This window comes from Oncorhynchus keta, chromosome 15 (genome assembly GCF_023373465.1).
Source record: "Oncorhynchus keta strain PuntledgeMale-10-30-2019 chromosome 15, Oket_V2, whole genome shotgun sequence".
NCBI classification, from domain to species: Eukaryota; Metazoa; Chordata; class Actinopteri; order Salmoniformes; family Salmonidae; genus Oncorhynchus; species Oncorhynchus keta.
The window spans coordinates 27512154-27528093 of NC_068435.1; the positions used below are offsets into that span (position 1 = coordinate 27512154).

The 15940-nt window shown below is 41.3% G+C and overlaps 1 protein-coding gene across 1 annotated transcript; it reads left to right on the forward strand.

The window, feature by feature from the left end:
* The first annotated feature begins 236 nt into the window (after positions 1-236).
* On the forward strand, positions 237-13423 carry LOC118394705 (cullin-1). The gene is made up of 22 exons (XM_035788182.2): positions 237-458; positions 2444-2806; positions 3066-3243; positions 3444-3611; positions 3706-3756; positions 3883-3973; positions 4067-4230; positions 4377-4539; positions 5240-5370; positions 5515-5622; positions 5718-5824; positions 6007-6055; positions 9984-10115; positions 10322-10439; positions 10645-10721; positions 10821-10952; positions 11201-11293; positions 11589-11636; positions 11757-11839; positions 12062-12167; positions 12341-12454; positions 12713-13423. Exons 2-22 carry the CDS (start codon positions 2667-2669, stop codon positions 12791-12793), a joined length of 2334 nt encoding a protein of 777 aa, XP_035644075.1. The 5' UTR covers positions 237-458; positions 2444-2666; the 3' UTR covers positions 12794-13423.
* Positions 13424-15940: the final 2517 nt, after the last annotated feature.

Consider the following 15940-nt stretch of genomic DNA (forward strand, 5'->3'; position numbering starts at 1 on the left):
CCTGGTTCATCAAACTATGCCAGAGCCGGACCCATAAAACCATATTAAAATTACAGGATGTTTTAGAATATGACGATACGAATTGTTTTCTGTTGTAGTAGGGGTATACATCATGATCAATCAGTTTTCCTTAGAAATTTTACAATCTCACAAACCAGGCTGTGACATGGAACAAAATGGCCTTATTATCCGCCGACCGTATACGGAACGTTAAATTCCACACTCAAATTCCATGGGACATCTTTCTGTGAACGCAGATTTATAAAGTGTTATTTCTATACACTGCCGCAGCTATTGTTGTGGCAGTGAAAGTAAATAATTTAGAGGGAAAGGGGATTTGTTTTAGAAAGGGGATTTTCCAATACTCTACTCGGATTATAAACGTAATATTTGTGTCTAATTTGCACTGTTTTCTTTGATTTGGAGCCAAGAACGAGCACTACTGCTACTGGACGATGGTAAACTAACGTCAGCTAGCTACGTTCGCTTGTTAGCTAGCTAGTACAGTAGCTAAGCATAGCTAGCTACACATATCACCAGTGAACTTTGAAATTATTGTACCTATTTGGCTAGCTAGGTTAGCTAACTGGTTATAAACTGAACGCGCACTAGACTATTTTGTGTTGTGTTTATACAGCGAACACCGACTGGCTGTCTTATCTCGTCTGCCTTCTGCGGACAGCTAACTTCGCTAGCTAGCATTGCGCCCGAACAACAGGCCTCATTTGTCGCAGTAACGTTAGTTCGCTATATATCATGTTAGTACTAGCCAGTGCCCTCTGTTAGCTAAATAACAGTTGTCAATCAAAATGTGTAGTTTGTCTTGTTATCGAGTAGTTATTTGGTTTTTACTAGCTAGCTACATACACCTAGCAAATAATGCTAGCGTTAGCTAGTCCAAACCATTATTAACTGCTATTGTTGCTTACGCTTCACTGAACAGGTTAATATTAACGTACAGGTTTAGCCATGGGATGATAAAGCAAGTTAGTTACAAACTCAGAAGTTTCCCTGGGTAGCTAGATCGTGCCAGAAGACTGTACAGGTGTAACTATATAGCCAGATAAAGTTACTGTAGCTAACGTTAGCTACAACGATGTTGCCTTTGGCAAGCTACCTACTAGTTATCAATATTAACAGTTGTGCAACTGACAGTGAGCTATGGAGCTAGCTAACAATAGACAGAGAATAGATATGTGACGACGTATTGCAAGCCAGGCATTCAAATATTGTTGTTAGCTATCAGCTAAGTGACAATCATTTTGCCCAAACATAACGTTATTATCCCTATGATCATGTAGCTTCCTCTTTGCTGTCAACTGTCCGACGTTTCATTTCTTTATTTGTTGAACTGGATTCGTGTCACTGTTTCAGAACGTTGTTATGCAGCAACCTACCTTTACTGCACATATGCTAGTTCCCTCCATCCATAGCACCCACACCACTTTGAGAGTTTAGGCTACCTCTTTCTAGTGAGTTATCTGCATCTGTTGCCATGGTTACAGAGAGCCAACCCTGTCTCTGATAAAATTATGAATAATTGAGCCTTGACTAAAGGAGTAACACATTATCTTGAACAGTTGGTTATTAAATGATTAAGCCCACCACTTATGTTACCATCTCATGTTTGTCATTCATGCAAAGTGCATGCAGTGTTTCTGCATTCAAGACAAGTCATATTCTTATTAGATACATTTGTCTCTAGTAACCAAGGATATTATCATATACACATGTCTATGGTTGTATTCTAAGACTTAGTAGAATCTAAATTAACATATTTGCATACATAAACACAGTATGGAAACAAGATCAGGTTAGGCCTACGTCATCTCGAAATCATAATTTTGTGCTCTTGTCTCCTTTTAAATCATGGTTGTTATTTTTCTTTGTAATTTCTCTACCTTCAATGTATTGTTCAATTATACTTGAAGGATGTCGTTCTCCATGCCGGAAATCAGCCCCGCCATGCACATGGTAAACAGAAGCCGAGGGCGGCTGGGGTTAGGTTTCAAGCTGAAGGAAAGCCCAATCCAGTCAGCCATATTCCCCCCAGGCATCGCTGCACTGCGGTGGACAGGCACACTTACTGACACTGTATTAAAGTTACAATATTCAGAACCAGTGAAGGTCAGACCTCAAGCCCAGCTGCTAGGTCCTGATCAATGGGAGGCTGGAGTCAATATAACACTGACTAAGCTAATCTCTTACAATATGTCATTCATTAGCACCTGTCTAGAGAGCAGCTTTGTGTGGCAGGGGAATTATTCCAATAATTTTGCTGTGTAGTGTAACTATAATGGAAACAGTTTCAAAATAATGCATATATTGATGAGCTAATTGATTTTTCCAACATTTTATCTTACACTTCAGAGTCTGCACTATGTGACTTATACAAATGTATGCTCCTTTCTTACAATGTTTTTTGTTGTGTGTGTGTTTGCAGGTCTCTTGGCAGGGTGCTCTCCTGATTGCTACTTGAAGGGGGTCTTCCAATATTGTCTGCCACTCTGAAGAGAAGACCCCACCTTGTCTTGTGTTGGATTGTGGCCTCTCTCTTCATCACCTTATGGAGGAGTAGCTCTTGACAGTTTCAGTACACACGATAAAACAAAACGTGACACAGCAACTGAGCAACTGATAAGAGAGCAACAACAAGCAAAGAGACAATGTCCTCCAACAGAAGCCAGAACCCTCATGGGCTCAAACAGATTGGCCTAGACCAGATCTGGGACGACCTGCGAGCAGGAATACAGCAGGTGTACACCAGACAGAGCATGGCCAAAGCACGATACATGGAACTCTACACGTATCCTTCCCCATAGATGCACTGCAAGGCTTCTCTAACTAATGTACTTCCTAATGTACTTCCCGGTGTGTTTATTAAGGGGCATAGCTAACGGATGGTTTATATGGCTGGTTAGTCAAACAAAATGGCAAACCTGGAAAAAATGCATTTTATGTTTTTTGGCACAGGTTTGCATCAGTTTGAAGCATAATTGGGGAAACTCCATTTGTCAGTATTTTCAGTTTCTACATTTATGTTGTTGCCTTAACCCACCACCCAGACATGTTTATAACTACTGTACCAGTGTGCACCAGTCTAATCAGGCCCGTGGGGCAGGGCCCCCGCCATCCAAACCCTCCAAAAAGGCCCCCACCCCAGGAGGGGCCCAGTTTGTGGGCCTGGAGCTCTACAAGAGACTCAAGGAATTCCTCAAGAACTACCTGACCAACCTCCTCAAGGTAATGCTCTTTCCTGCACCTTTTTAAATGGACTGAGGTTAATGAAGTGACTGAATTAATTGAATACTGGTTAATTCTCCATAAGCCCTTTCAAAAGAGGTTAAAGGAAGCATATGAAATATCCTACCACGTTTGCTTACTTATCTTTAACTAAATATCAGTTTCTTCTTCTCTTCCCTCTCTTTTCCCTTCATCTGCAGGATGGAGAAGACCTGATGGATGAGAGTGTATTAAAGTTCTACACACAGCAGTGGGAAGACTACAGATTCTCCAGCAAAGTGCTGAATGGTATCTGTGCCTACCTCAATCGGCACTGGGTCCGCCGCGAGTGTGATGAGGGGCGCAAAGGGATCTATGAAATCTACTCCGTAAGACGATAGACAATCATTTTCTTAACCCACATCTCATCTTAGATGGTGTTCTCAACCGTATGCATCGCCCCATCCTCTCCTCTCCTTTCAGCTCGCTTTGGTGACATGGAGGGAATGCCTTTTCAGACCTTTGAATAAACAAGTGAGTATCCCCTCAGATCAGCTGTGGAAAAGTTATTCCCAGTCTTAGTTGATTAGTGAGTAGATTGTGATAATGTACATTTTGTTGAAGGCATTTACCCTACATTTCTTTCCCCCCGCAACTAAGGTCACAAATGCTGTATTGAAGCTCATCGAGAAGGAACGAAACGGAGAGACCATCAACACCAGGCTTATCAGTGGAGTCGTCCAATCCTACGGTAGGTCCTGGTATATTTTAGTTGTGTGTTGGTCAACCAATATGAAACTATTGTGATTTCATGGCTCTGACAGTGGAGTTGTGTGTCTTTTAGTTGAGTTGGGCCTCAATGAGGATGATGCCTTTGCCAAAGGCCCCACATTGTCGGTCTACAAAGAGTACTTTGAGACTCAGTTCTTGGCGGACACCGAGCGCTTCTACACACGAGAGAGCACAGAGTTCCTGCAACAAAACCCTGTTACTGAGTACATGAAGAAGGTAGGTTATCAAACCTGTGCATCGAGCAAAATAGTAGCTGTATCTGTGGCCTTTGTTTAGTGTAAAAATGTTAACCGAATCCTTTTTTCTCTCTCCATCTCTATCCGTCTCCCTCTGCTCTCTTTTTCTCCTTCTCTGTCTCTCAGGCGGAGGCACGTCTTTTGGAGGAGCAGCGGAGGGTGCAGGTGTACCTCCATGAGAGCACGCAGGACGAGCTGGCCCGCAAGTGTGAGCAGGTGCTCATCGAGAAGCACCTGGAGATTTTCCACACAGAGTTCCAGAATCTTCTGGACGCTGACAAAAATGAAGGTACAGAGGAGAGTCCAGATGGCAATTGCCAGACGTGCCTTTTTGTTTTGTGTACTTTCCATAAATTTGTACACAGTGTACAAAACATTAGGAACACCTGCTCATTCCATGAAAGACTGACCAGATGAAAGCTATGGTCCCTTACTGATGTCTCTTGTTAAATCCACTTCAATTGGTGTGGATGAAGGGGACAAAAACGCATTAAAGAAGGATTTTTAAGCCTTGAAAATTGAGACATGGATTGTGTATGTTTGCCATTCAGTTAGTGAATGGGCAAGACAAAATATTTAAGTGTCTATGAACGGGGTATGGTAGTAGGTGCCAGGCCCACCGGTTTGAGTGTGTCAAGAACTGCAACGTTGCTGGGTTTTTCACACTCAACAGTTTCTGGTGTATATCAAGAATGGTCCACCAACCAAAAGACATCCAGTCAACAACTTGACACCTCTGTGGAAAGCATTGCAGTCAACATGGGCCAGCATTCCTGTGGAACGCTTTCGACACCTTGTAGAGTCCATGCCCTGACGAATTGAGGCTTTCCTGAGGGCAAAACTCAATATTAGGAAGGTGTTTCTAATGCTTTGTACACTATGTATGTCCTTTTATATGTACTTTCCATGTGAGCTTTGGCTGTGTAAATGTATGTTTGTGGTTATCACCATTTATTCTCATATATATTTATATATATATCTCTGTGCAGACCTTGGGCGGATGTACAATTTGGTGTCCCGGATCACTGATGGGTTGGGAGAGCTGAAGAAACTCCTGGAGACTCACATATACAACCAGGGCCTTGCTGCTATAGAGAAGTGTGGAGAAGCGGCTCTCAATGTAAGAACTACAGTGGCTAAAATAGTGACATTTACGCATAATTTTTACCCAAAGGTTCACATCTTTATTGGATTCATCTGAGACACTCTCTCCAGTTCACTTGGGTTATCCTTGACTTTATTGTTTTCATTTACTTCACCACAGGATCCCAAAATGTATGTCCAGACCATCTTAGACGTCCACAAAAAGTATAATGCTTTAGTAATGTCAGCGTTCAACAACGACGCTGGTTTTGTTGCTGCTCTGGACAAGGTATGGTCAAATGTTACTATATTTTGTGGTGTAAGAGGTTTTCATATGGTGTCACGCACACTGTTGCTGTTAAGTTTGAACTGTTTTTTTCACAGGCCTGTGGACGCTTCATAAACAACAATGCTGTGACCAAGATGGTGCAGTCGTCCAGCAAATCCCCAGAGCTGCTGGCTAGATACTGTGACTCTCTGTTGAAGAAGAGGTGTGTCACTCAGTCTCTCCTCTGATGCATTCACCCAATACATAACTCCAGACCCACAGTTTGATATTCAAGTCTACGCACGCCTGAGGGCAGTAGCCTGCACTCCAGTATTGCTATTGACTTTTGCTCTGAAACGGTTCACATTGACATTGATTTTAAATGAAATTCTTTATTTCGCACAGCTCAAAGAACCCAGAGGAGGCAGAGCTGGAAGACACACTAAACCAAGTGGTAAGTTGGGGGACTGCTTTTTCTCAAGTGTTCAGCTGTCACAATACACAGCTGTCTGAATACACATACTAGCGTACTACATACTTAAACTGCATATTATGTACTCATTGTCGCATACTATTCAGCACATACTGTTTAGTAAAAAAGTATGCAGTATGCCACGGCCGCCATACGGTAGCGGCTCCTGGTTGGCTGAGTAGGTGAGGCGGGGCCGAGTGCGGGTGGATTTTTGCAAATTCAACAGACATTAGGTGCGTTCGGTTAGCTTAAACGTTTGCCACATTGCAGAATGGTTGGTACTGAACGACACGTTTCCCAAAACGTTCTTGAACGGACTTTGAGGTACGTTTGGCGAGGTGTGGCTTGAAGCAATTAGTGACGTATTTAATGGGGCAGTAGCCAGGCTGACAGCGTTCCACAACCCAACTCCTCCCAATTTGTCAACTGGTCGGAATCTTGTTTCCGTTCAATCAAATGTTCCAGAACATAGAAACATACTGACCGTGGCCCTGCATCGTATTAACGAGCCTGACAATGGCTAAATTCCCATTTGATTAATTTCTCTAAACGCTGAGTAGAGTAGGAATGAAGTTAGAGGCCTACTCAGGCTGGTTAAAGGCAGACTATCACATTCAATCTTTACTGTAGCCCATATAGTCCATCTATCCTATTTATACTGAACAAAAATATAAATGCAACATGCAACAATTCCAAAGATTTTACTGCTACAGTTCATATCAGTCAATTTAAATAAATTGGGACCTAAATTTACGGATTTTGCATGACCGCTAATTAGAGATCGACCAATTAATCGGAATGGCCGATTAATTAGGGCTGATTTCAAGTTTTCATAACAATCAGTAATCTGCATTTTTGGACACCGATCATGGCCGATTACATTGCACTCCACGAGGAGACTGCATGGCAGGCTGACTACCTGTTATGTGAGTGCAGCAAGGAGCCAAGGTCAGGTGAAAGCCAGCATTAAACGTATCTTATAAAAAAACAATCAATCTTAACATAATCACTAGTTAACTACACGTGGTTGATGATATTACTAGTTTATCTAGGTTGTCCTGCGTTGTATATAATCGATGCGGTGCCTGTTAATTTATCATTAATCATCGCCTACCTCGCCAAATGGGTGATTTAACAAGCTTATTCGTGAAAAAAGCACTATCGTTGCACCAATGTGTACCTAACTATATACACCAATGCCTTTTTTAAAATCAATACACAAGTATATATTTTTAAACCTGCATATTTACTTAATATTGCCTGCTAACATTATTTTCTTTTAACTAGGGAAATTGTGCCACTTCTCTTGCGTTCTGTGCAACAGAGTCGGGGTATATGCAGCAGTTTGGGTCGCCTGGCTCGTTGCAAACTGTGTGAAGACTATTTCTTCCTAACATAGACAGCCAACTCCGCCAAACGGGGGATGATTTAACAAAAGCGCATTTGTGAAAAAAGCACAATCGTTGCACGAATGTACCTATGCCTTTCTTAAAATCAATACACAGAAGTATATATTTTTAAACCTGCATATTTAATTAAAAGAAATGCAGGTTAGCAGGCAATATTAAACTAGGGAAATTGTTTCACTTCTCTTGCGTTCATTGCACGCAGAGTCAGGGTGTATGCAACAGTTTGAGCCGCCTGGCTCGTTGCGAACTAATTTGCCAGAATTTTACGTAATTATGACATAACATTGAAGGTTGTGCAATGTAACAACAATATTTAGACTTATGGATGCCACCCGTTAGATAAAATACAGAATGGTTCCGTATTTCACTGAAAGAATACAAGTTTTGCTTTCAAAATTATAGTTTCCGGATTTGACCATATTAATGACCTACGGCTCGTATTTCTGTGTGTTGTTATATTATAATTAAGTCTATGATTTGATAGAGCAGTCTGACTGAGCGGTGGAAGGCAGCAGCAGGCTCGTAAGCATTCTTTCAAACAGCACTTTACTGCGTTTGCCAGCAGCTCTTCGCAATGCTTCAAGCATTGCGCTGTTTATGACTTCAAGCCTATCAACTCCCGAGATTAGGCTGGCAATACTAAAGTACCTATTAGAACATCCAATAGTTAAAGGTATATGAAATACAAATGGTATAGAGAGAAATAGTCCTATAATAACTACGACCTAAAACGTCTTACCTGGGAATAATGAAGACTCATGTTAAAAGGAACCACCAGCTTCCTTCCGTATGTTCGCATGTTCTGATCATGGAACTTAAACGTTTGCTTTTTTACATGGCACATATTGCACTTTTACATTCTTCTCTAGCACTTTGTTTTTACATTATTTACAACAAATGGAACATGTTTCATTATTTATTTGAGACTAAGTTGATTTTATTGATGTATTATATTAAGATAAAATAAAAGTGTTCATTGTTCATTCAGTATTGTTGTAATTGTCATTATTACAAATATATATATAAAATATCGACCGATTAATCGGTAGTAGCTTTTTTTGGTCATCCAATAATCGGTATCTGCATTGAAAAATCATAATCGGTCGACCTCTACTGGGTATACAGTTATGTATCTGTTGTTCACAGATACTTAAAAAAGACTGAGCCTCACAAAGGAGCCTTAGGATTCGTCACGGTATTTTTGTGCTTTCAAATTGCCAATCGATAAAACACAATTGTGTTCATTGTCCGTAGCTTATGCCTGCCCATACCATAACCCCACCACCATGTTCAAAATGTTGACATTAGCAAACTGCTCACCCACACGACGCCATAATCGTGGTCTGTGGTTGTGAGGCTGGTTGGACGTACTGCCAAATTCTCTAAAATGATGTTGGAGGCGGCTTATGGTAGAGAAATTAACATTAAATTCTTTGACAACTTTCTTTGGTGGACATTCCTGCAGTCAGCATGCCAATTGTACGCTCTCTCAAAACTTGAGACATCTGTGGCATTGTGTTGTGACAAAAATGCACATTTGAGTGTATTTCTATTGTCCCCAACATAAGGTGCCCCTGTGTAGTGATCAATAATCAGCTTGTTGATATGCCACACCTGTCAGGTGGATGGATTATCTTGGAAAAGGAGAAATTATCACTAACAGGGAAGTAAACAAATTTGTGCACAACATTTGTGCATATGAAACATTTCTGGGATCTTTTATTTCAGCTAATCAGCACTATACATGTTGCATTTACATTTTTGTTCAGTGTAAAAAGGACTGAAGACAAAAAACGATAATTTGGTTCCATTTCAGCATATTTATTAGTGAAACCAAAGTGCCGTAACATATATAAATTAAATAGAATAGCCTATTACACGCACAAACCTTTCGGATGTTCAAATCAAAATGCTATTGCACAAAAAAACATGGACAGTCGGGAACCGCTGGACAGCAACATAATAAACTAAAGCACTGGAAAAGTGCATCAAATTCCACTAGACGAAGAGATTAAATAAGTATAACATCATGGCATTTTTATACTTGATTTTTGAAAAGTCACATACTATAACACATGATATTTTCGCATGCTGAGAATATGTCATGCGTTATTTCCCACTATTTGTTGATTTCGGTAGCACCTCCCAATATCTAATTGATCAGCTGTTGTCAAAAGCCGAAATTAGTATGACATCAGTGCTTTTAAAGTATACTTTATTTTTTTAAACGTTGCATACTATTCAACAAATTTTTTTTCGCATACTCAAACAGCCTACTATTTAGGACGCTATTGGTATGCCTACACGGCTACTGGTACTTCATCTGGTTATCTGGAGTCAACAGGATGAAAACTGGGACTTCCACAACTGCCTGCCCTCCATTGCAGACCCAATCTCCTCCCCCTCCTTCAGCCTGATGTTGTATTTTAGTTGGTTTAAAATATGTGACGTGATCTCTATTCACAACTCTATATCTAACTGTTATGTGTTCTCTTCCCTAGATGGTGGTCTTTAAGTACATAGAGGACAAAGATGTGTTCCAGAAGTTCTACGCCAAGATGCTGGCTAAGCGGTTAGTCCATCAGAACAGCGCCAGTGACGATGCTGAAGCCAGTATGATCTCCAAACTGAAGGTAGTACACAACTAAAATCTTTTTCACCTCATGACAATGCCTTTAATTGCCTTGAAACACATTTGATCAGTTTGCAGTTTTTGTGATTTTGATTGGTTTGTTGAATTACAATCTGTAAGATATTCTCTGGTTGCTCAGTGTTTGGACTGTGTTTTACCTGGGATCACCCCTGTTTTAATGGTTTGTCCTGCCCTCTTTCCCAACAGCAAGCGTGCGGCTTCGAGTACACCTCTAAACTCCAGCGCATGTTCCAGGACATCGGCGTCAGCAAAGACCTAAATGAACAATTCAAAAAGCACCTCACAAACTCTGAGCCTTTGGACTGTGAGTATAATGTGACTAATGAGTAAAATGAGAGTTTCCCGATTCTGGGATTCATTATGACAGAAAGGAGTTTATTGGAAACTCGGCTACCGAGATTAATCTACAGCCCTGTGTTATCCTAACCAAACTGTAAAACAAAGAATCACTTTGAAACCAAGAACTATGGTAAGAAGATTGCTAATCTGTTGGTGTGTCTATATTCCAGTGGACTTCAGCATCCAGGTCCTCAGTTCTGGTTCCTGGCCCTTCCAGCAGTCCTGTACATTCGCTTTGCCCTCTGAGGTAAGACACACTAACGATCTCCTCCACAGTGACCCAATTAACTGACATTGATCCCTGTTTACTCACCGTTCTCTCTTTTCTTCTCCTGTCCTCATTCAGCTGGAGAGGAGTTACCAAAGGTTCACGGCCTTCTACGCCAGCAGACACAGCGGGCGCAAGCTGACCTGGCTCTACCACCTGTCCAAAGGAGAGCTGGTCACCAACTGCTTTAAGAACAGATACACTCTCCAGGCGAGTACAGCTGTTGTCTCTCTGGTCAAATAAAATGCAATAATGTCCTTTCAGACTCTCACAAGTTAGGAATATTCATGAATCAACCAATACTGTTGAACAAACATACTGGAGTCTACTGCTGTGTGCTCACAGTCAACAAGCAAAAATTCCACAAATCAACCATATGCATGTAGCTGAGTTGCCGTTGTATCCTGTACTGTAAGATGGTTTTGATATATTCCCTGTTGCTCCTCCTGTCCTCCCAGGCTTCTACCTTCCAGATGGCCATCTTACTACAATACAACACTGAGGATATCTACACAGTGCAGCAGCTCACTGACAGCACGCAGATCAAGATAGTGAGTACTGACAACTCTAAGGGATCCAGTATACCATCGAGGACCACTTTGGAAACAAGCATTTTAATGAATACTTTCAAGTGATATCCTCTGGGTCCACATTGTACATTTATTTTATTTGTCTGTTACTCAAAATAAATGTAATTCAAAAGTTACTGTCAGACAGACCATTCTCTTTGATGGATGGTTTTTCAAAAGAAGATGTTATGCTGTGATGTGAAGATATAAGCTGAAAGCAACAGCCCACTAATTTGCTTCATACATTTTGATGAAGGTTTGTTTTTTTCCCCAACAGGACATTTTGGTGCAAGTGTTGCAAATCTTGTTGAAGTCCAAATTGCTGGTAAGTTTCGTGCCTCTTATTAGCAGAGAGACAGAATCAACTCCAGTTGATAGGGAATCACCATTCAGCACTGTAGAGTCTCTTTGAAAGTTTTGACCTAAGCCATGTTCTTTTGTCCAGGTCCTGGAGGATGAGAATGCAAATGTGGATGAAGTGGAGTTCAAACCAGAGACCTTAATAAAACTCTTCCTGGGATACAAAAAGTGAGTGATGACACACACCATGGCTGATTCAAAATGTCACCTTATTCCCTATATAGTGCACTACGTAGGGAATCCCAATTGGGATGCAGCCCAGGTTATCAGTGTAGATCACAACTGTACAAATGGTATAAAAAAGATATTCATAATCCCTATGATGTTACTGTACTGTAATCGATTCCATGAACTGTTGCTGATAGCAGGTTTTGATTTTAATCTTGACAGCAAGAAACTTCGGGTGAACATTAATGTGCCAATGAAGACAGAGCAGAAGCAGGAGCAGGAAACCACTCACAAGAACATAGAGGAGGACAGGAAACTGCTAATACAGGTACACTGTCCATCAGTCCATCATCATGCTCTTCTGTTCACTGAAATTTACACACTCTCAAGCACTCATTAACATTCACAAATATCGCTGTTTATCATCCATCGTCCACAAATGACTAGTCTAGAATATTGTTGTTTAAGGCTGTTCTGTTGTATTCCTCCACCCTACTGTAGGCAGCCATCGTGAGAATCATGAAGATGCGTAAAGTGCTGAAACATCAGCAGCTCCTGGCAGAGGTTCTGAACCAGCTGTCATCCAGGTTTAAACCAAGAGTCCCCGTCATCAAGGTAAATTATGCATTAAATTAGGGAACATTAGATGGCAATTTACCTTCCGACTCCAGAGGATTTCATGGAACCACATACTGTAAATGCATCACTTGCCATGGTAGGAACGGTCTTGTTTGTCTTTCAGAAATGTAACAAATCTATACTGTGTTTTTACATTACGGTTGTTTCCTGTAGGTTTATGGAAACCACTTTCTGTATGCAACATCTGCCATGTTAGTAATAGTAATAATGGTCATGTGTGTATGTATCTTTCAGAAATGCATCGACATCCTGATAGAGAAGGAGTACCTGGAGCGTGTCGATGGAGAGAAAGACACGTACAGCTACTTGGCTTAAAACCTTTTCATTGTTCTCCACCCTTCCTCCTTTCTTTTTTAAAGTTGTTTCTTGATTAATAAACATCATTCTTTTTGACATTTGGCCAATGTTGTCAGGAATGCGAGCACAGAAGGAGAAAAATAAAAACCATAAAGAAGAAAGAAAAGTCTTCTGAATCATCAAGGTGGTTGCTAAGGCTGGACTTCCCTTTAAACTCGGAGATTATGGGATAGCTGCTCGCCCAGTGTTTGTTTGAAGATCCCATCTGAACTGCTCAGGTTCGACAGATACATTTTGATATGTAAATATGGACAGAGACCTTTACCCCTTTATCTTAACATTACAAAAAAAACAATCAAAACCCTTCACACCGAGGGTTGCATGCTACTGCCTATCTGCATTTAAGGAGCAAAAAGACGTAATAGGGGAGAAGCTATTGAGACACTGCTGCGTTACGTGGCAGGAGCAAATTAAGAATGTGTTTTTAAAAAAATGAGCAATTTTAGCTGCACTTCCAGAGCGCGATCTATGTGTTTGAAAAAGGCCCTTAGAAGTGTAATCTGCATTGTTACCTGCTACCAGAAAACCATTTGTATAGTGTGGTTCACTTTTTTTTTATGTGGTAAATAAAAGTTAAAGGTTTCTGTATGCCCTCTGATGGTCTTTATTCCTTCAAAACTGATGTAAAAGTTTGGATGATATGTTAGACATTAATGGATATATACTGTGCACTAAATTTATGCTCTGTGCTCAGGCTGTCACTTTGGGGGCCAGGGCCATCATGTAATTGGGGGTGCAGGAATGAAAAATGTCACCTGGATATTTTAAGTCAGTGCTGGTTACTTGACATTACAATCCCGAAATGACATACTTAGCTGTTCATCACTAGTCATTTGTAAACTGTTAAACTCAAATAAAGCTTGTCAACAGGATAAATTGGGATTTTGTGGGTATTAAAACTGAAGGTTGCTACATGATCAGCTTTCATCAGAATGTACATTAATGTCACTGCAAACTAGCAGTGATGTAAAGTACTTAAATAAAAATACTTAAATATTACTTGTTTTTTTTAGGGGGTATCTGTACTTTACTATTTATATTTTTGACAACTTTATACTTTTACTTCACTACCATTCTTAATGAAAATGGATCTACTTTTTACTCCATACATTTTCTCTGACACCCAAAAGTACTCATTATGTTTTGAATACTTAGCAGGACAGGAAAATGGTCTAATTCACACACTTATCAAGAGAACATCCCTGGTCATCCCTACTGCCTCTGATCTGACGGACTTACTAAACACATGCTTCGTTTGTAAATTATATCTGAGGGTTGTTGGAGCGTGCCCCTGGCTATCCGTAAATGAAAAAAGACACATGGTGCTGTCTGGTTAGCTTAATATAAGGAATTTGAAGTTAATTATACTTTTGCTTTTGATACTTAAGTATATTTTAGCAAAACTTTTAGACTTACCCAAGTAGGGTTTTACTGGGTAACTCACTTTTACTTGAGTCATTTTCCATTACGTATTTTTACTCAAGTATGATAATTGGGTACTTTTTCCACAACTAGCTGCACTTTGTTTCATTTGACCTATTTTTCAATTGTCATTTGTATATATCCATAAAAATGATACCAGCTGATTCATGATTTCAACTGGTTGAGAAACGCTGCCTTCCTGTTTATCTCGTTCCGACACCTTCATTACTACGAGACAGATGGAGATCGAATTAGAATATTTTAACAATTTTGCTACGTCGGAGAGACAGACAGCAAGGTTAATACAAACGGGGGTACCGGTTATTTGAGCTACTATGCACTTGTAGGTAAAGTTATTAAAGTGACTATGCATAGATGACAACAGAGAGTAGCAGTGGTGTAAAGAGGGGGGATACTGCAATAGTCTGGGTAGCCATTTGACTAGATTCAGTTCAGGAGTTTTATGGCTTGGGGGTACAAGCTGTTTAGAAGCCTCTTGAACCTAGACTTGGCGCTCCGCTGCCATGCGGTAGCAGAGGGAACAGTATGACTAGGGTGGCTGGAGTCTGACAATTTTTAGGGCCTTCCTCTAACACCGCCTGGTATAGAGGTCCTGGATGGCAGGAAGCTTGGCCCCAGTGTTGTATTGGGCCGTTCGCACTACCGTCTGTACTGACTTGCTGTCGGAGGCCGAGCGGTTGCCATATCAGGCAGTGATACAAACCAGTCAGGATGCTCTCGATGTTGCAGCTGTAGAACCTTTTGAGGATCCGATGACCCATGCCAACATCTTTTCAGTCTCCTGAGGGGAAATAGGTTTTGGCGTGCCCTCTTCACGACAGTCTTGGTGTGCTTGGACCATGTCAGTTTGTTGGTGATGTGGACACCAAGGAACTTGAAGCTCTCAACCTGCTCTACTGCAGCCCCGTCGATGAGAATGGGGGTGTGCTCTGTCCTCTTTTTCCTGTAGTCCACAATCATCTCATTTGTCTTGATCACGTTGGGGGAGAGGTTGTTGACCTGGCACCACATGGCCAGGTTTCTGACCCCCTCCCTATAGGCTGTCTCATCGTTGTCAGTGATCAGGCCAATCACTGTTGTGTCATCGACAAATTTAATGATGGTGTTGGAGTCGTGCCTGGCCGTGCAGTCATGAGTGAAAAGGGAGTACAGGAGCACGAACCCCTGAGGAACCCCTGTGTTGAGGATCAGTGTGGCGGATGTGTTGTTACCTACCCTTACCACCTGGGGTCGGCCCGTCAGGAAGTCCAGGATCCAGTTGCATAGGGAGGTGTTTAGTCCCAGTGACCTTAGCTTATTGATGAGCTTAGAGTGCACTATGGTGTTGAACACTGAGCTGTAGTCAATGAATAGCATTCTCACATAGGTGTTCCTTTTGTCCAGGTGGGAAAAGGCCGTGTGGAGTGCAATGGAGATTGCATCATCTGTGGATCTGTTGGGGCGGTATGCAAATTGGAGTGGGTCTAGGGTTTCTGGGATAATGGTGTTGATGTGAGCCATGACCAGCCTTTCAAAGCACTTCATGGCTCCAGATCTGAGTGCTCTGTTTAAAACATGTTGGTATTACAGACTCAGACAGGGAGAGGTTGAAAATGTCAGTGAAGACACATGCCAGTTGGTCAGCGCATGCTCAGAGTACATGTCCTGGTAATCCGTCTGGTA

Excerpts from the sequence above, each read along its gene's own strand:
- LOC118394705 (XM_035788182.2), top strand. The coding sequence starts at position 2,667 with ATGTCCTCCAACAGAAGCCAGAACCCTCATGGGCTCAAACAGATTGGC. Across the intron at positions 10,116-10,321 it reads GTATGATCTCCAAACTGAAG|CAAGCGTGCGGCTTCGAGTA; the intron begins GTAGTACACAAC and ends CTTTCCCAACAG. Across the intron at positions 12,168-12,340 it reads ACAGGAAACTGCTAATACAG|GCAGCCATCGTGAGAATCAT; the intron begins GTACACTGTCCA and ends ACCCTACTGTAG.